Here is a 20052-nt window from a genome sequence, read left to right as displayed (position 1 = left end):
TGCTGCGAGGGCACCAGTGACCCTGCCCGTGACCAGTGGCTGCTCCCTGCCGTGGGGAGGGGACAGCAGCAGGGCCCTGGCTGTGGGTCACGGTGCCACAGGGTGAGTGTGTGTGTGTTTGCACTGTGAGTGTGTGTTTGCACTGTGAGTGTGTTGTTTTCCCACATGTGTGTGTGTGATCACAGCCCTGCCCCGCAGCCAGGCCTGGCACGGGCCACAAACACCACCCCAGATGGGCAGCGAGGGGTTTAATCCCCCCGAGGCCTTTTGAACCCGTGGCAGCCGGGCAGGGCCCTGGGCTGTTCTCTGCTCCATCTGTGCCCCCGGGAATCAGCTGGGCTGGGGATTTCTCCTGCCCGGCTTTGCGGGCTGGCAGGGAAAGCGCGGCCCCGGCTCTGTCGCCGCTCCTCTCTCTCTCCCAGGCGTTGGTAGTAGCATCCCCCACTCCTGTTTTCCTTAGCTGGAAACATGCTAATCCGCAGCAGGCAGGAATAGTGCATGGAGGGATGTGCTGTCTCCTCTTCAGCCTCGTTCCTCCCCAGGATTCACAGCTCTACGCCCACCCAGGGAAGTCCTGCTCTGCAGGCAGCCCCTGCCCACTGCCCCACTGCCTCCTGCCCTGCCAGCCCTCTGCTCCCAAGCATCCCTGTTTTCCTGGCATTGCTGGAGAGCAGCCCCCTGCATGTGGCACAGGCAGATGGAAACCTGCAGAGAGAGGGAGTGGGGGGATGTGTGTTGTGTCCCACCCCCCAGCCCTGCCTGCTCCTTCCACCATCCCGAGCTGTAAATCACCCTGGCAATGGGCTGTTCAGTGCAGGCAGGCGGTCGTTTTTCAGCGGGGACTGGGTTTGGTTTCAGTTTTCACTCGGTGGCAGCAGCACAGGGAGCCCTGTTTGGAGCCCGGTGAGGGCTCTGGAGCAGCGGCTGCGGGGTGAGGTGGCTCCCGCGGCCCTGGCATGCAGGGAATCAGGTTGGATCCAGGGAATCAGGTTGGATGATGGCAGTGGCCGGTTGTGCCCTTAATCTGTGAATTCGCTAAAGCTCTTTAATAAAGATTCAAAGTCACCAACTTCTCAATTAAGGGATGAGGCAGCTCTTGATCCGTGTTTCTGGGTCAGGCGGAGAAAGGCCATTTAAGACCTGGGCGACTCCTTTGATGTTTCCAAGGGAGACGACTTGAATAAACACCTGGCCAGCGTGGGCTGGGCTTGAGGACAGGTGGCTTGGCCACCTCTGGGGCAGGACCTGCAGCCTGGAGTCCAACCCTGGCTGCTCCTGAGTCATGGGCTGATTTTTGGGAGAAAGTGGAGCTGCTGGAGTGAGTCCAGAGGTCACAGAGGTGCTCTGAGGGCTGGGACACCTCAGCTCTGGAAGCAGGCTGGGACAGCTGGGGGTGTTCAGCCTGGAGAGACCTTAGAGCTCCTTCCAGTGCCTAAAGGGGCTCCAGGAGAGCTGGAGAGGGACTTGGACAGAGGCCTGGAGGGACAGGACAAGGGGGAATGGCTTCCCATGGCCAGAGGACAGGGTTAGGTGGGATATTGGGATGAAATTCCTCCCTATGAGGGTAGTGGGGGCTCGGAGTTGTTTGGACCCTCTGGACTGAGCAGGAGGTCTCCTTGCCCTCTGGGTGTGCCCATGGGTGGTCTGCACCCTGCCAGGGTCCCCCTGCTCTCCAGGGTGCTTCTAACCCTCTGTTTACCTCAACAACAGCCTCTCACATGGGTGTTAATTGCAGTAGCTGGCGAGGCACTAATTAGGGGATAATGAGACGCCTTTTGTGTGTGCGTGGCAGCCTGGCGACAGACGCCCTGCTCCAAACACCCGGCGGGTTGGGGATGTTCCATGTCCATGATCCCCCTGCGCCTTTTCCATGATCCCCTTGGGCCGTGTCCATGATCCCCCTGTGCATGCTGGTAATCCCCCTGTGCCATTTCCACGATCCCCCCCGTGCCATGTCCACGATCCCCTGTGCACTTTGGTGATCCCCCCGTGCCGTGTCCACGATCCCCTGTGCGCTTTGGTGATCCCCCCGTGCCGTGTCCACGATCCCCCCGTGCTGCGTCCCACTAATCCATCTCCCTGGCTGCTCCAGCCTGGCAGGCTGAGGGCAGCCCGGAGGTTCCTCAGCACCCCAGAGGATCAGAGGAGCTCCCAGCCCTGCGCTGGGGGATGTGGTGGCTGTGCAGCTGCTCCGAGCCCCCACGTCCCACAGGGGATTCCGCGGCCGCAGGAGCCTTTCAGCACAGCCCTTTGTTCTCGGAGCAGGATCCGGCCGGTGAGGGCCCAGGATCCCAGGCACCATCCCTCCCCGTCCTCGTGCCCACATCCCTGGGTGACTGGAGCTGGGGACTGGGACTGGGCTTGTCGTGGCAGTGTCGGAGCAGAGAGAATCCCCCGCATCCTCCCGCATCCTCCTGCTTCTTCCCTCATCCTCCCGCTGCTCCGGCAGCCGCGTCGCTGCCGCTGCCGCTGGCGGCAGGGCCGTGTGTTCCTGCAGAGCAGCGAGAGGCTGTTGTTGCTCTCCTCCTGCCTGCAGCCACCGGGAACAGGGAGCCAGCGCTCCACTCGGAGCGTTCCTTACGTAACGCCGGCAGCGGCTCCGGCAGCTCGGCGGCACCGAGGCCTGGGCCTCGCACCCGGGGAAGGGCAGCGTGTTGGGCAGGGGTGTGTGGCTGCTGGATGCCTCTGTGGCACGGTGGGAGCACCGGCACGGGCATCAGCAGGCTGGGCTGAGCGGGAGAGGCCTCTCCGTGTGCAGCTAGGGCGGCAGCTCCGCCGTCCCAGGGAGCCGGGAATGCTGTGCCGTGGGTCGGGCTCCCGGCAGAACAGCCAGGACCAGTCTGGCAGCACCTCCCAGCCCTGCTGGGCCGGTCCCACAGCACCGGGGGGACGAGCCCTGTGCTCATCCATCATCCTGGGGCACCTGCAGGATGGAGCTGCTGCACGTCCGGGCCGTGCGGTGGGTGCTGGGGACCATGCTCCATGCCAGGTGAGGATGGGCGGTATGGGCACAGCATCCCGGGGGGGAAACAGCAGGAAAACTCCACCCCTCTGGCACCGCCCCCAGGACCACACACCCCTAGTCTGGGCTGGGCACCCAGGAGGGTTTGAAGGGTCATGGTGGGTGTCTCATCCCACCCTCCCCTCCTGCTCCGCCACCTCTGTGGTTACGGGAGGTGAATCCCCCTCCTCCCTGGCTTTGCGAGGATCTACTTCCAGCAGTGGAAAATCCTCTGGCAGCGGTGGGGTTGTGACTTTGTGTGTCTCAGGACCCAGCAGGCAGGAGCAGGATGAGGAGCATGGCTGGAATTGGGCAGCTCTGCATCCCTGGCACACCGGGAGCGCATCCGGGGCTGGCTCAGCTCCCACTTCACATCCTGCTCTTCCTTTTCACCCACGTCCTCACAGTCCCTGGAGTCACCATCACTTGTCCCCATGTCCCCTTGTCCTAAGGGGTCCCACAGCCAGGACCTGCATCCCAGGGTCTCAGCTCTGCTCCCCCTTTGCAGGGTGACACTCGGGGGAAAAGGAGGTGCAGGAGAACCCCCAAACTCCCATCTCCCAGCCATCTGCCTGATGTGCTGAAACTAATTTTCCAGCCTTTATTCTTCCAGAGAATTTGAAGAGGCGATTGCACCCTCAGGGCCCAGAAAGCTCAGGCAAATCAGGAGATAGAAATCTGCCTCTGTGCCGTTGTTTCGGAGCCAACTGCCCGATGCCAACTGCGGGGGGCTGGGGGGTCCCAGGGCTGGATGGGTGTCCCCTGGCTCCTTAGCCGGGCCCATCTTTGCCGGCCCTGCCACACGAGCTCAGGGGGTTTGGGTTTTTTCCCCCTCCAGTTTTGTGGGTTTTTTTTAAACGCCTGTTTTGTGGATGTGCAAACGCGGTGACCTTTGGCGGGGCCGCCCGGAGCTCGGGCTGCTCTCCCGCCTGTCAGGGAGATGAGGGATTCGGGAGCTACGCGCAAACTCCCGGGCCTCGGGGCTCCAACGCTCAGCTGCGATCGCGGTGATGAGTTCCCCGAGGGGAGGAAAGAGCTCGTTTCCCGTCTCTCCCCGTGTGCCCGGAGATGCCGGGCCCTTCACCAGCCGTCAGTGCTGCTGCTCCCCGTCCTCCTCCCGCGGCTCCTCCCTGCGAGCTGTTGTTGCTGTGACCTTGTCCCCGCTGCCAGCACGGGAGGCTCTGGGGGCAAAACGTCCCCCTGTCCCCCCGAGGGTCCCCTGGGATGGGCAGTGTGGGGTGGATGGGGGGCCATGGGGCAGAGGGATGGGTGCCAGGGGAACGGGCTGGCTCCTGCCCCTGACCACTGGCTCCCAGCCATCTGCCCCCTTCCCAAGTGTCCTTGGTGGCCTCTTTGGCTGTGGACAGGTCCACGCTGGCCCACCACAGATAACCAGGAGCCAGCAGGAATGTTATTTATGCGGGTAAAGTTCACCTGCCCCCAGGAGCTGTCCTGGCACAGGCTCACGGGGTTTGGGGTGACCAAAAGCAGGGCTGGCCTGTCCCTGGGCTGGCAGGGTGGCCCCTGTCCAGGTGCCACCAAGCCCTGGCTCTGGTAGGATCAGGCTCAGGCTCCCAGGAGGGTGCTCACAGGCAGCAGAGCAGCACAGACCCCAATCCCCATTCCCATGGGGGCATCCCGCTGCCAGGGACAGGGTGGTGGGACTGGGCTGGCGGGATGGGGGTGCTGTTCAGCGAGGCAGAGCCACTGTCGGTGGTTTTGGGGTGCAGGGCAAGGTTGGTGCTGTGGGATGCCCCTGGGCAGAGGCAGGGAGCAGGAGGCCTTAAATAGGGAAACTGAGGCAGGGAGCCAGCCCAGTGGGAATTAGAGCCCATGACCTCCCGTGGCTCCGTCTGACGTGTCCCATCCCTGCTCCAGAGAGCTCCCGAGGTTTCAGGGGTGTGTGTGTGTGTGCCTGTGCACACGTGCCCTCCCCAGCACCCAGCAGCCCCATTTCCTGATTGGTTTTGGGTGTTGCCATCATATAATTAGTCAGTAATTGCTCTCTAATGAGGCAGCAGTCCTGAGGCACGTCTGCACTTCAGAGGCCTTCCCCTGCCCTGCAACCCCCCCAGGGTTGCCCCCTCCCAACCCTGTCCCCATCCGTGGGTGGGTGGGTGCTGTGGGGTCTCTGCTGGCTCCTGCGAGCAGGATGGAGAGATCTGGGGTGGGATGTCCAGAGAGGGGTCTCCTCTGCTTGTCCCCTGCCAGGGGGTGGCACTGGGGGCTCGGGGCGGTGGCGTGTGCCCGCCATGCCCGTGCCAGCCTGGCAGCCTGCCCTGGCTCCTCGCAGCGCTGCCTTTCACTCCCTCCTGGCACCCTCCCTGCTGCCTCCGGGGCCCTTTGGGGATTTCCTCTGCCTCGCCCCCGCTGGCACGGCCGCCCTACTGGCAGGGTCTGACCCGTGGCCACCGTGCCCTCCTCCCACCCTGCCCCAGGGGAGCAGCCACCCCACCCTGACCCCGTGACCCCCCCGTGCCACCGAGTGGGCGCCCTGCTCCCCTGCCAAGCTCCAATCCCGTTCAATCCCCCTCCACCCCGCAGCGGAACAGCGAGTGCCGGGTATTTTTAGCCTGGCACGGGTGCTGGGAGGCAAACACGCGTGGAGGGAGGTGTTTTTGGTTTGGTGTTTTTTTTTTTTTTTTCTTTTCCCTTAATCCTCCTGTTTTAAAGGCCAGGCTGGCTCTGCCAGGGGTGGGGATGCCCACACACGGGCAGATCCTGTATGGAACGGATGGGGTGCCAACCCCCTCCACCCCATGCCGGGTAACACGGAGTTCAGGTGGGAGGGAGAAGGGGATGGGCACCAGGGCAAGCCTGGGAGATGCTCTGCCCTCCCCAGGCTGGGTTTCCATCCTCCTGCCCTGGGATGTGCCATCGCCCCTCAAGGGATAGGCAGCGAGGAGGAGGAGGAGAAGGGAGGAGGAAGGCTCAGGTGTGTGTGCCAGTCCCGAGTGAAGTCCATGTACCCCCTGCTCGCTGCCAGGGGTTTGTTTTCCTTGCACAGCTCTCCTTTCAGCTCTGCTGAGCAGCAATGATCAGCAATTCCAGCTTTTATGGCGGGCCTAATGACGCTGGGCTGGGGGTGCCCCCCCACGTCCCTCGTGCTGTCAGGGTTCCCCTGACAAATTATGTTCTCTGCTGCAGGGTTTTTTTTGTGTGTGTTTCTGGAGGTTTTTTGTTTTGGTTTGGTTTGGTTTTTAATTTAATTTTTCCCCTTTCCCCTGAATCAAGTGGTGTGTCTGACTTGGGAACAACAAGCAGTGGGGAACGTAAGGAATCTTTTAAAGCTCCTCAAGGTGAGAGGTTGGAAGGGTCAGGGGGCATTTGGGGGGTGCTGCGCCCCTCAGCCTTGGGGTGCAGGGCTGGAGGAAGGGTTTGTGGTATCAGCCAGGCTGCCTGGGGCCTTATCTTATCCCTGGGCTTATCACCAGACATGCTTGTGCTGCAGATAAGCAGGACCTTGGGTTCAGGCGTGGGTTGTTTTGGGGGGGGATGCTCCCTGTCCCACTGCTGGGGCACTGTGGGCAGCAGGGACGTGCTGGAGGGGGCTGGACCCCCCCCTCAGGAGTGGAGGATCCCTCTGTGGCTCCCCAAAACCTCGGTGTGTGCAGGTGGGAGCACAGAGCAGCCCCTCCTGCAGCCTCCAAGCTTCCCCAGGCAGGTGGAGGAGGCACCTTCCCTCGCCCTGGTGGGAACAGCATGCCAGGTTTGGCCCTGCCCCTTCTTCCCTTGAAGCAAAAGAAAGTGGAGAAAACCCCATTTTTAAGCCACCTTGATGGCTGTGGGCCCATTTAGATGGTTAAGTAGAAGAGGTGGATTGAAAACACCCAAGGAGGAGCCCCAGCTTCTCCCCTGACCCCCAAAATCTCACTCTGTGCCTGGACTGTGTCAGTGGTCTCTGCTCCGTTCCCAGGGATTTATGGGTTGCTGGAAGAAGATGATTTTGGCTGCTGTGGGGCCATGTTGGTGTGACCAGAGGAGCTGGAGAGGAGGAGTGTTGGTGCCCAAGCACTGCCCAGTGCTCACAGGGCACACAGTGGGTGCTGTCCCGGGGGGGCCAAAGTCCCTCGGGGTGACCCTGGGAAGGGAAATCCCTGCCCCAGGCCATCTCATCCCCCTCATCTTGAGTCAATCCAGCCTCTCCAAAGGCAAATTTGCTCTTCCAAAATACCCTTGTGGTATACTGGGGGTCAGGGTGCTGCAGGGGCTGGACCCACCGTGGGGGTGCCTGTTCTGGGAAGGGTCCCCACGCCCTGTGCTGCTGTGGCATGTCCATAGGGGCTCTGGGGACAGCTGGTGGCCCTGCCCAGGGGGATGGATGGCAGAGGGTGCCCCAGGAGCTCCTGCTGTGCCTCCCCGTGATCAGGCAGGGCTGGGAGCTCGGCAGGCAGGTGGCTGGGGCGATGCTGCTGCTCGTAAACAGGCTGGGATTGTTTGTGCGCCCCAGGGCCGCTTGTGCAACTGGGGCGGGGAGCTGGGAGCTGGCTCCGAGCACCGTGGGGCTCCCTGCACCCCACAGGGAGACTCCTTGGCCGGATCCAGCCCTGGCAGCACCGGGGACACGAGCTGTCCCTTGTCAACCCCAAGCTCCCCGAGTGGAGGTGCAGCCACATGACAGAGAGCACCCCATGGATGTGCCCGCTGGGATCCTCTCCCTGTCACAGAGCAGCTTCAGCCCCATCCAGGAGAGCAGTTGTGGGACTCCCCTTTGGCGTGGGTGATGCCTGGGACTGTCCCTGTGTCCCTGGGCTGGAGCTGGGGCGGCAGAGCCCAGCCTTGCTCCTGGCATGTGGCCACGCCGGTTGTGGGCTGAGCCCGGAGAGCTGGCACAAACAGGGCAGGGTTTGTCTCCCGGAGGGTTCTGACCTGCTGGAGGAAGCGCGGGAAGTTTTTCCACACAAGGAAGGACTTGGTGGCACGAGGAAGTCCCGGGGTGGCACAGTGTGGCCACAGCCTGGCTCTGAGCCAGCGGGGCCCTGGTGAGAGGAGCGTCCCACCGGGATGGCAATGGGCACCCACTGCCCCGGGTGCCATCCCTGCCCATCACTGCTGGGTGAGGGGGATTTTTTTCCCCATGACCACAGGTGACCAAGTCACCTGCTCAGGGGAGGTGCCAAGTCCTTCCCACCTGCTTTACGAGGTTAAAAACTGCCCTATTTGCTTTTCCCACATGGCAAGTTCGTTCCCACATCACCAGGAAGGTGGTGCCCGCCCGGTGCCCGCCGGTGGGTCCCTCCCCCTTTCCCGGAGCACGGAGCCCGCTCCCACTGCCTGCAGTGGTATTTGAGCTGCAAAGTTAAAATGCACCTGAAGCACGGCCCAAACCGGCGTCAGGCTTCACCTTGAGCCGCTGCCAGCACCGGGGGGGCCGGGGCTGGTGTCGGGGGGCTCGGGCAGCGTGGCAGGTCCCGCCGGAGCGCTGGCAGTGCCTGGCGTGGCCGGGAGCAGCGGGAGTGGCGTGAGAGGCAGCGCACACGGGGGTGTGTGTGTGTTTATATAGGAAGGAGCCAACCTACAGGTTCAGATTTCAGCCCTGGCTTATCGGCCGGGCTGTTCCTGCCGCGCTCGGACGCGGCGGATCCCGGAGGCGACCGCTTGGGAAGCTTCTCCTCCCTCCTTCCCCACCGGCCCCGGCGGCTCCAGCCTTGGCACCGACCCACCGCCCTCCCTGGGGCAGCAGGTAGGCTGGGCCAGCTGTGGCTGCTCCGTCCTCGCAGCCTGGCCCGCGGTGGGATTAAGGAGGGGATTGGAGGGATGGATGGAGAGTCCGAGGGCTGGAGGGAAAGGGCTGGAGGTGCTGGAGAGGTTTGTGCTGCGCCGGGGCAGCCCGGGGTGGGATTTGGGAGCCGTTCGCCAGGCTGAGGGCTCATGGGGAGGGAACACAGCCCCGGATGTCAGCACGGGAGAGGCACTTCCAGCATTCCCGTGGGCAGGTGGCACGTCACACCGGGCACGGGCACGGCCATGGCGCGGGAAAGGCCGGCTGTGCTCTGCCAGGGGTTGAACTGCTGGCAGCAGCTAAAGGGAAGGTGTGGCAGCACGATAAGGCTGGCAGGGCCGGGAGAGGGGCAGAGGCAGCGCCTGCACAGAGCTCTGCTTCCAGCTGGGATGCAGGGTCTTGCCCACCCTGTGGGCCGTGGCTGGGGGGTTGTCCCTGTGCCCCTGTGCCAGGGGCTGGCTCTGGAACACAAGGGAGCTGCTGTCCCTGTCCTTAGCCAGCTGGCTGGGAATCTCCTGCAGATTCCAGCTGTGATCTCCTGGAAGTCCCAGACCCAAGCCCACAGACAAGCAGGAGCCACGGTGCCACAGGCACCTGCTGAAGTGATCTCCCACCTCTCCAGTGCCGACTGCTCCATGTGTATCATCCCATCTGTGCCCTCTGGAAGCTCGGGACAATCCTCTGGCTCTTCCCAGTGCTGAGCAAACCAGTTCCTTGTGGGGGGCAGCCACTGTGCTTGGTCCTCTTGAGTTACCCTGGTGCAGGTCCTTGGTCCTGGCTGCCTGTGAGTGTCCTCAGGAGGATCCTGTGAGGATCCTTGGGGGTACCCTCTCAGCATCCTCAGGGGGATGCTGTGACCATCCCAAGGGCTCATCCAGCCTGGCAAAGGCACCACCAGGAGCTCTCCTGGGGCTGGGACTGGCCCAGCTCCAGCGCCAGCCTGGCTTAGGGATCCCGTCCTTCCAGCTTCCCTCCGCAGGCACAGCAGATCCCGAGGGCTGCAGCTCCTTCGGGGCGCAGGGAGGGCTGGGACCATATTTATTTACATGATGCTGGGGGAGAAGGAAGGGGGAACTGGCAACAGGCTGCTTGCAAATGGGATTTCTGGGAAGTGCAAGCCTGGCGCGCGTTCAGCCTGGAACTGTCCTGGTTTCCAATTGGAAACATCCCACAGTGACTAAACTTCATTCAGGGGATGAGCTCGTTCTGCAGAGCTGGCGCCGCGCTGCTAAACCCGCCCGTGGCGCTGCGGGGGTGGCCGTGGGAGGGGGACAAGGGACACGGCGAGGGCTGTTTGGTGACACAGGGGGTGTGTCCTGTCCCCACGCTGGCTCTGGGCCACCCCGGCAGGGTCCGGTTGGGTGGGTGGAAAGGGTTCCCAGCTCCCTCTGGCTTCCCTCAGCATATTCCTTGCGTTGCCCCTGCAGCTGCTCCCCGGGGCTGCTCCCGGCTCCGTGCACTGATGAGGACGGGGTTGGGAAGCTGGGAACGAGCAGTGATTCACTGGGAAGCTGTTCCTGGCCGTCCCAGGCATGGTCCTGCCACACCAGGGTGTGGTGGGCTGGAGGTGGCAGTAAATCGGGGCTGTCCCCGCTGAGGGCAGCGAGGGAACTGCTGTGATCCCCTCTGGGATGCTCCACACCGGGATGGCTCCGCTGCCAGAGCCGGAGGAAAGCTTGGCAAAGTTCCTGAGCCTGATCCTGGGATCTGAGGGGGCCTGTGCGTGTTTGCTTTGCTCTGTTTGCTCAGGAACAAACCTCCTGCTTCGTGGGACTCCTGGTTCCTGCTGTGTTTGGACACGGAGGCCAGTGGGATGGGCATGTGCCCAGGTGACTCCGGGGCTGGGGGCAGGAGGAGCTGGAGGCACCCATGGGTGTCGGGCTCGGCTCTCGGGGTCTGCTGTGGGCACTTGGGTGTCACTGACACTGGATGTCTTGATCACAGCTTGGTCATGGGCTGCTCCCAGGGCCATGGGACACACTGCAGGTGGATGTGGGGTCGGAGAGCCGTGGGCAGCCTGGAGCTGCCCAGATCCAGCACTCTCCCTGTCCTTGGGAGCTGTTTGGTGCAAGGCACTTGCACAACCCCGGCCGTGCCCGTTGCGTCACAGCCAGTTACAAACTGTTCCCAGCCCTGCAGAGGTACGGGATCGGAGCTAAAATTGGAGAGTTTCCCCATCCACCGACATCACACCCAGGCCGACGCAAGGGACGTGTGGCATTGCAGCAGGAAGGCAACTGGGACACTCCTCGTGCTGCCGGGGAGGGTGACAGGCTGCCCGTGGTGACAACCTGCGGCTGGGCCCTGGTGGGGGAGCGGAGCCGCTCCTGCCCCTCCGTCCCTGCGGGCACATGGGCCAACAGGGCCAGCAGGGCCAGCAGGGCCGTGCCTGGGATCCGTGAGGCTCTTTGCAGAGCCCCGAGCGTGGCGCTGGCACCCCCCCAGCCCCCGGCTCCGGCAGGTGTGGGGCTCCGTGCCGGCTATGCCAGGAATGTGCCGAATGCGCCGGGACTTGACTGCAGGAGGTCGGGGCGCAGAGCCCTGTGATGAATCACTTGGAGGGCTGGCAGCAGTGCAGCTCCCGGGCTGGGGCAGAGCCAGGGCTGCCCAGCCTCCTGATCCAGAGCCTCTCCGATCCCAAATGCCACTGGGAAGTGGGATCCCACGGTGGCAGCAGCGACACAGGGGCCGGCAGGGGCTGTACCCGGATCGTGCCCTGAGGTGCCACCCTCATGACTTTAGTTTTAATCTGTCTGAGGTGCCCGTGGGAGATCTGACAGTGGAAATTGGGAATTTTGATGAAAAGAATCAAGAGGCTCCGCAGGGAGTGAGTGGCACAACCTGCTGTGGCTGATGGAGCCCGGGCTAGGGGTCACCCCACACCCAGTCCTGGTGGGTTAGAGTGGGAATGGCAATGCCTGGCACTGCAGAGCCCTGGGGTTCACCAATGGGAGCAGGGAGATGCTTGATTTTATCACCCTGCTCTGGGCCCTGTGCCCTCTGAGTGCTCCCAGTTCAGGGTGTTTGCAAGGAGTTGGTGGCTTCGTGTCCCACATGGGCGTGGGAAATGGGAATTCCAAAATCTGTGCCCGATGCTTGGCACATCATGGACACAGGGAGCTGAACCCCACGGCCAGAGGGGTCTTATCAGCTGCTGTGTCTGCAGCTCGATCCCCTCTGTGGGTTTTTAGTGGTTTGATGGGGTTTTATCATGATTGAAACCATCCTGCAGCCGCTCTCCGCGCTCCAGCCGCACGGGGTGGTGCCGTGCAGATGTTTGTCCAAGGCTATTTGTGATCATTCCAGCCCGGACGCCCCCGGCGCTGCAGCTGGGGTTGGAGAAGGCGAAATTCCCAGTGTGTCCGTGTCGGGAGGCTGGAGCTGGGCTGTGCTGCCGGTGCTGTGAGTACTCCAGACCCATGGGAGCCGGGACAGGCATGAGGACTGAGCCCCTCCCTGTGTTTGCAGGGGGATGTGGTGGCTGCCCTGGGCTGGGCCTGGTGTGGGATGGTCCTGGGGGCTGGTGACATCATCTGGGCTTGGGGACAGCGGGGATCAGGGCTTGGTCCCCAAGTGCCACTGCACCCTGGGGCTGTGCAGGGCCAGAGCAGGGACAGAGCAGGGACAGAGCAGGGCCACACCAGCTCCCAGCGATGGCGCAGCCGGGGGTTAATCATTCAACCCCTTGGCAGGTTGGGTAACGCAGCCAGCAGCAGGGGGGGTGACAGGGACATCTGTCCAGCCTCTCCCCAGACCGCAGGCACAGGGACAGCCCCCCTGCTCCTCCTGCAGCGCCGGGAGCCGGTGCCCTGTCTCGATGGGGACACGGTGATCCGGACAGCACTGCGGGTACCGCGGCATGCGGGGCACCCCCGGCAGCGGGGCCTGGCAGCTCCCTGTGCCGGCTGAGCTGGAGCTGAGCTGGCCCCCGGCACGGCCGAGGGAGCCAAGAGCTGCAGCTGGGTTGTAAACATGCTCGGATAAAGTTACAGCCATTGATGTTCCTTGGAAAAGCTGGGTGGAAGGAGAGAGAGAGACACCCCCGAGCTGAGATCCTGCCCCACTGAGGGGTGGATGTGCCTCCTGCCTCCATGGGCAGCCGGGGGGAGCAGCCCCTGCCCTCTGCCCCCTCCTCGGGGGGCTCAGCCCCTCGGGATGAACACTGGGGGCTGTCTCTGAGGGTGGGGAGAGCAGGGTCTCCTGCAGCTCCCACCAGGATGCAGAGGCAGGATACGGCCCTTGGGATGCACGGGAACACACAGGGCTGCTCCCAGGGCTCCTGCTGCCCAGGCAGCTGGACAGGAGTGCGTGGAGACAGGACACTGCAGGAAGGGCTGCAGGTGGAGCCCCTTGGAAGCCCCTTTTCGTTCCCAGCCTGTTGCCCTGCAGTGACCTGCCATGTCATGGTGCCGTTAAAGGCGCTGCCAGCGGGAGCAAAGGACGTCTCCCGGCGCTCATCCCGCGCCGCTCGGAGCCGAGGGGGTTAAGGCCGCCGGCAGCTGCCGGGGCTGTTAATGATTGATACCAATGACGGTCTCCATGGGCTTGGAAGGAAAATCATCTACCCCGGCCGGCTGCGGGAGAGACACCGGCTTGGCAGGCGGCGTGGACAGAGGGGACGTGCGGTGGCACCGGTGAGAGAGTGTGTGTGTGTGTGTGTGTGTGCATGGTGTCATCACGGCTGTCATGGCACAGACAGCCCAGCTGTGGCACAGACAGCCCAGCCGTGGCACAGACAGCCCAGCCGTGGCACACATGGGCCATTGTCTGTGGCCAGGAGCAGCCAGTGCCCCGAGGGCAGCCAGGGATGTGATTGGCACAGCTGAGCACGCCAGGGAGGGCATGTCGGGCTGTGGGTGTGATTATCCAGTGCGATGGGTCATGTAGGTGCTGGGGATTTGTCCCAGCAGGATTTTCCCAGCGCTGCTGCTCCGTAATCCCTGCTCCTGACCCGACCTGGCCAGGGAGGGGTTGGGACCGGGTTGGTTTGATGCCTCGTGCCAGGGATTGCTCAGGACAGGTATTCCTGCCGCTGGAAGTGGTTTCTTAAAGAGCTTAGTGAGAGTTTAAAGCCTCCAGGTGCGGGTCCAGGTGGCGGCTGAGGGGTTGTGTGAGCGGGAATGGTGGCTCTGGGAGCCTGGCGATCCCGGGGAAAACAGCGGGCTGGGGCTCTGCCCTGGGAAGGGACAATGGAGGGCCTTGGTTACAGCAGTGCCACACACCCAGTGCTGCCAGGGCCTGGACTGTCACCCCCTCTGCTCCATGTCCCAGGCCACCCCATCACGGGGCTGTCACCCTCCCAGATGTCGCCCCATGGATCCGGGTTGCTGCCGCGCCTGCTCCAACTCTCCCTGTTCTCCCGGCCGCCCCCGTGGGCCATGCCTGGGAGGGAGCCGGGGTTTCCAGGGAGATAAAACACAAACTCCCGGTGCGTTTTGTGCTTTTTGTGCTTCTCCCCGACCCCAGCTGGCGCAGGAGCGGGGGACTCGCCCTCCCCGCCGCCGGCCACGCCGGCTGCCAGGAGCTGCTTTGTTCTCTGGAAATCCCCTGCCTTCCCTGCTCCCGGCCATCCCTGCTCCCAGCCATCCCTGCTCCCAGCCATTCCTGCTCCTGGCCATCCCTGCTCCCAGCCACCCCTGCTCCCGGCCATCCCTGCTCCCAGCCATCCCTGCTCCTGGCCATCCCTGCTCCTGGCCATCCCTGCTCCCAGCCATTCCTGCTCCCAGCCATCCCTGCTCCCGACCATCCCGCCCTGCCATGGCAGGGACACCGCGCTCTTCTCCCGCTCTCCCTCCCCGCACACCCTGCCCGGCCGGGAGGGCCCTGTGTGACGGTGGTGACGCTGCTCGCGGGCTGCAGGTGCCCAGGAGCCGCCACCCGCCCTTCCTGAGGACTTTGCCCGGCTTGGCAAGCCCGGCACAACAGCCCTGCTGCTTCCCGGAGGATCCAGCTCAGGCTTTTCCGCCTCCCCTCCCAGCGCAGCTCCCATGGGAACTCAGAAGGGTGATGGCGAGCTGATGGCCAGGGTGTGCTCGTAGGAGAGGGTGGCCCTGGACTGGTGTTTGGGGTCTGAGGGATTCTGGGCTGGTATTTGGGGTCTGAGGGGCCCTGGGCTGGTGTTTGGGGTCTGGGGGTGCACAGCCAGACTTGTTCAGGTGACCCTGCTCTAAACCTTGCAGTGCTTTGGCAAATGGCTCTAAAAGCAGCAAGGATGTGACATTGGGGACGTTGCTGCAGGCACAGCCTTGGATGGGTCATTGCTGCTGCTGCTGCTGCTGCAGCGACTTCTGAGTGGGGTCAGTGGTGACACCTGGGATGTGGCAGCAGAAGGAAGGGAGGCTTGGCCACCAGAGCCCTTGTTTTGGCTCTGGGAAGGCTCTTGCCTGTATTGGTCGTGGCCAGTGAGCCGGGGTGGTCCCTGGCTGGGCACTGTGGTGGCAGCACAGGGGTGTCTTGCAGCATTCCATCCCTCCTTTCCCCCCATCTCCTCTTCCCTGCAACCTTCTCTCCTTTCCAGCCTTTCTCCCAGGGCTGGCATGGAACTCCTACAAGTCCAGCAGCCCAGAGCTGGGATGGCCCCATGTGGAGACTCAGGAGCAGCCGAACTGCTGGCACCTGCCCTCCACCTGCCCAACTTAATTTCATTTATTGGTTTTTCACCCCTACAGCATCTCGAGCCCCTGCACCCCTGTGCTGAGTGGGGTGGACCTGGGCTGTGGGGGGTCCCCTTTATTAGTGCATTATAATCTCTTTGTTCCCACCCCGGGCTCCTCTTGCACTTTGGGATTTGGCAGTTTGCACTTGCTCATCCAAGGGTGGATTCTCCCTGCCAGGCCCTCACAGGGACTGTGGGGGACAGAGTGACCTGCAGTCCCTTCCCATGGGTGCTGAGTGCTGCAGTTAATGGGGAGAGAAGGATTTTCAAGGGCTACAGTCAGAGGAGAGGGATGTGGCTCGGGAGGAGAGGGAGAGGTGAAGAAAGGGCTAGAAAAACAGAGGAGGGAGGCCAATGTGCAGGGCGTGTTTGGCTGGTGGCCACACAAGCCCCTTCCTTGGGAGCTGCCTGGATGCTGGGAAAACGGATGAAACCTTCTGCTGAAGGGTTTTCATTATCACTTCAGGGGGTTGGCTCCCTGCCTGCCCTGCCCCTGGCGTGGCAGGTCCCAGCAGCCCCGGTGGGGACCCCTCCATCGCTGCCCCCCCCGAGCCAGGGGCTGTGAGGGAAGCAGAGAGGCTTCTGCCAGAGCTGGAATTGGGGCTGGGACGTGGGAGGACTCAGGGCTTGGATCCCGGAGGCACAGGGCCAGCCTGGGAGCTGGAGGGATGGTGTTGGCCTGGGAGAGGCTGACAGAGCCCTGGCAGGGCTGGTTGGGGTCCCCACAACTCCCCTGCCCTGCCCTGGATTTAGGGCTTGGCAGGCTCCTTGGGGTGAGCCTGCACCTCCCCTCTTCCCACTGCTGGATAACACCCAGGAGAGGAGCCCTGGGAAGGGCCGAGGAGTGGGAATGGTTCCCGTTAGTTGATGTGGGCTGCACAGGGGGGTCTGGAGGGGCTGCTGGGCTGAGCCAGGCTTGCTGTCCACTCTTGGAGGGGACCAGGAGCTTTTCCCAGGCGCATCCCACCTTCCCCACGAGGAGGGGTCCCATTGTGCCAGCTGGGAATGTGGCAGCAGGAGCATGACTGGCATCACCTGCAGGGCTTGGCCTCCAGGTGGGCCGTGTTGAGGGGCCACTTCTCACCCACTTGCCCAGAGCAAGTGTGGGGTTTGAAGAGCAGGAAAGCAGCGAGCTTGATGGGCTGTGGGAGGGTGGGGGCAGCCAGGGGTTTTCCCTGTGCTCCCAATGGGCTCCAGCTTTTGGGAAGGGAAAGAACAGCAGCGTTGAGGGAAAGTTTTGTTCCTCATTTATTGCATTTATTTCCTTGTCCTGCTCTGGAGGAGAAGCGAGAGGAGATTTAGAGGGGTTTCCTTTGATGTTTCCCTGAGGAGGAGCACAGACTCTTCTCCCCCTCAGCTCTCTTGGGAGGTCTGGGGGAGCCTCCACCCCCCAGCCTCTGTTTGGAGCCCTGAAGCGTGTCCAGTCCATCGGGCACGGGCCTGTCCCTGCCCTCCCCCGGCACTAATGACTGTGAAACAGCCCAGCTGGTGCCGGGAGCACAGCGCCTGCTCCGGGCTGGAAAACCAGGGCTGGACCCGGCCTAAAGGCTCCCAACCCCAGCACAGCGCCCCAGGACACCAAACCAGGGTGACAGAGGGTGGAACCCAGCACAGGGGGGCACAGAGCCTCCAGTGCAGCCACGGGTGGGTCCTGTGGCTCCTTCCCTGCTCCTGCCACTGCCGTCCCCAAAAGGGGCCACACCTCACCTGGCAGGTCCCTTTCCACCGCGGTGGCCACGCCACCAGGCGAGCGTTGGTTTTGTCACTCCGTGGAGCTGGCACGTCCCCGAGGCCGTTGGAGGACCTTGACCCCGGATCCTTGGCACTGGCAGGAGGTGGTGATGGAGGAGCGGGTGAGTTGCCATGGTGGGGACACGGTGATGAAGGGAAGTGGGGATGTGGGGACGTGGGGACAACCAGCGCTGGGGTTTTGCCAGCGGTGTGGTTGCTGGCACGAGGCTGGTGCTGCCCCTGGGCGTTGTGGTGGTGGTTTTTCCATGGAAGTGCCTCTCCCTGTGCCAGCAAGGGGAGTGGCGATGGCACCGCGGGGCATCTCCATGCCCCAGGAGCCCGAAAAAGGTGGATTTAGTTGGTTTGGGAGCAGCGATGCCACGGTGTTGGCACATGGTGGGGACATGGTTCCTGGCCCTGGCTGCTCCCCCTCACCCTCCTGGCTGGGACCACTGGTGCCAGCTGAGGGGCAGCGGGGGCATCCCTGAGGTGGGCACTGGTGCTGAGCTCACCCCAAGGGGGTGGAATTCAGGGCACTGTGTTTTGGGAGGAGCAGGTGGATGATGGGGTGGCAGGGTGGGCAGTGCCCAGGGTGCTGTGGGAGCAGGATGGAGCCCGGGCGCCTTTCCGTGCTCCGCTTCCTTCTTTGGAGGTTTCTTTGAAATGCCAGCGCTGCCTCTCTCTCTCCCTCCCTCCCTCCCTCCTCCCAAGGATTATACCAGCCCCGATGGATTTGGATCCGCTTTCCAAAGACCAGGCAGGGTGTGGGTCAGCTCCTCCCCACTCTGAACCTGCTGGGCTGTGCGGGCTCTCTGGAATTTGGGGGGCTGATGCCTTGCAGGGTCTGTGCCCCCACTGCTGGGTTGGTCGGTGCCTGTGCCCGTCCTGCTCCCCGGGATTTTCTCCCGGCGTGACCTGGGGAAGGAACCGCCGCGGGGGGAAGGGGTGGGGGGGACACACAGGGAGGATTTGGGGACAGAAGCAGGGGGGAGGGATGCAGCCTGTGAATCCAGGGCAGCCACAGAGCTCATCTCGGCGCGGCTGCTCCCCCGCCGTGACACCCCCCCTTCCCAGGCAGCAGCCCCCGTGCTCCGCTGCCCTGCCGGGGTGCGGGGGGCCGATAACCCCCCTGCCAGCCCTCTCAGCCCCCCACAGCCCCCCGACCTGCCCCTCTCGCCCTTCTCCTGCCGCCGGCGGCTCTCCGGCCCCGGACCTGTGCTGGGGGAGGCGGCGGTGCCGCGCTGCCCTTCGCTTCTCCTCTGCGCGGGGACGCGAGCGGGAGCTGTTTGTCCCCGCTGTCGCCTGCCCGCCGGCTGCCGCACACCGGGGCTGCCCAGCCCCGGCGCCACCGGAGCCACCGGAGCCACCGGAGCTCCGCCACCGCCGCCGCCGGCAAACGCCGATGCCACCGGGCACGGGGACTGGGACAACGGGCAGAGAGAGAGAGAGAGAGAGAGAGGGGGGACAAGCAGAGCCTTCTCCCGCCGCCTGCATCCCCCTGCCCGCCCCGGGCTGCCCCCCCGGGCAGGTGCCATCGCCCCGCAGCCTGGTGGCACCGTGGTGGCAGCCGGCGCCGTCCGTGCCCGCCGTGGCCATGCCGGGAGCCCGGAGCTGGCGCTGAGCTGGGAGGGCCCCTGGCACGATGCTGAAGTTCCGGGCGGACCGGCGGGTGAGGTAGGAGCCCCGGGAGGGCTGGGGGGGTCCGGAGGGGGCCGCGGGCGGGCGGCGGTGAGGGACCCTCAGCCCGGGCAGTGGCTGCTGCATTGCAGTGCTTGGGAGGCGATGGGAACCCGCGAGTTTCTGGAGCGGGGTCAGCCCAGGGAGCTGCTGCCGGGCGGTGGTTTAAGGAGGTTCTTCGGCTGTTTCTGGGGTATCGCCTTGTCTGGGGGTGGGGGCAGACCTGGGGCGGGGGGAGGCGCCGGGAGGAGCCGCGGGGGCTGCAAAGGTTGGGTGTCCTGGGCTGGGCAGCGGAGCAGGGAGAGTCCAACCTGCAGGGACAGAGACCTGCTGCGGTGCAGGTGGGCAGGGATGGGGGGACGACCTGGATGGGGTTCAGGCACGGTGGTGGGTCCTGGCAGCACCCACTTCCCACATCTGGTGCTTTTGGGGTGCAGTTTGCTTGGCATTTGCCCCCTCCGCCTGTGTCAGCGCCATGGGGGCCTGGGACCTGCCCCAGTAGCCGTGATTTGAAACCCTCTGAAGTCACTGCTGGGGGAAAAGGGTCTGGGCGCAGCTCCAGCCCCAATGGCAGAACCCCCTGGGCTGCTGTTGGAGCTTGGGCTGGGCAGGATAACTCAGGTCGGCCATGGCATGGACAAAACAGGTGCTGGGGGGTTCTGAGGAGTGAACCCCCCCTCATTGGGGGTGCACACACATTCTCTAGGTTTTTAAGATGCCCCCGAGCGTGGGGAGCACTGGCAGGGGGGATCAGATCCGTGTCAGGGCACAGGGTGGGACCTGCAAGGGGGAGCAGCTCAGCAGCGCTTCTTTGGGTAGCAAGTGGTTAAAGCCTCCAGGGCCTGGCAGCAGCCCAGGCTGGGGTGAAGCTCGGGATGGGATGGTCTTGGCAGCTGCGGTTTTCTTGCTCAAACTTCCCCTGTTTTGCTGACATGCAGGAGTTTGGTGTCATGCCGGGCTGCTGGGTGGGGGGCACCCCTGTCCTGGTGCCTGGCAGCTTTGGGGTGTCACGGGGATGGGGTCCAGTGCAAACTGCCTGGGATGGAGCCCTGAACCTGTGGGTAAACCCTGTCCTTTCCTCCTGGCACAGCCCCTGGGAAGCAGCATGGGAGGGGGTTCCCCAAGTGCTGGGGGTGCCCAGCAATACCAGCTACGTGGGACTGGGGCATGGACATGGCACAAGGTGCCAGCTGAGCCTGGCAGGAGCCCTGTCTCACCGCTCCTGGCACTGCCAGGGGGCCCAGCCCAGCCACCTCCAGCAGTGCC

The 20052-nt window shown here is 63.9% G+C and overlaps 1 protein-coding gene across 16 annotated transcripts in view; it reads left to right on the top strand.

The window, feature by feature from the left end:
* PLEKHA6 (pleckstrin homology domain containing A6) overlaps positions 1-20052 on the top strand; it is a 40309-nt gene that overhangs the window by 2403 nt on the left and 17854 nt on the right. For 3 of the 16 annotated variants that reach the window (XM_050326943.1, XM_050326941.1, XM_050326942.1), the window contains exon 1: positions 12609-13357. The exons of 2 other annotated variants lie outside the window; for them this stretch is intronic. In XM_050326943.1, the coding sequence (XP_050182900.1) occupies positions 13251-13357 (107 nt within the window). In that variant the 5' untranslated portion in view covers positions 12609-13250. Of the gene's footprint in view, positions 1-8523; positions 8685-12606; positions 13358-17207; positions 17232-18747; positions 18784-20052 lie in introns of those variants that run through there. 11 more of the 16 variants (XM_050326933.1, XM_050326938.1, XM_050326935.1 and 8 more) reach the window with 8 other exon arrangements.

This window comes from Myiozetetes cayanensis, unplaced genomic scaffold, assembly GCF_022539395.1.
Source record: "Myiozetetes cayanensis isolate MyiCay16 unplaced genomic scaffold, myiCay2020 scf32, whole genome shotgun sequence".
Lineage (NCBI taxonomy): Eukaryota > Metazoa > Chordata > Aves > Passeriformes > Tyrannidae > Myiozetetes > Myiozetetes cayanensis.
Note: the sequence above shows the minus strand (reverse complement) of the source record. Positions and strands in the feature narration are given on the sequence as shown.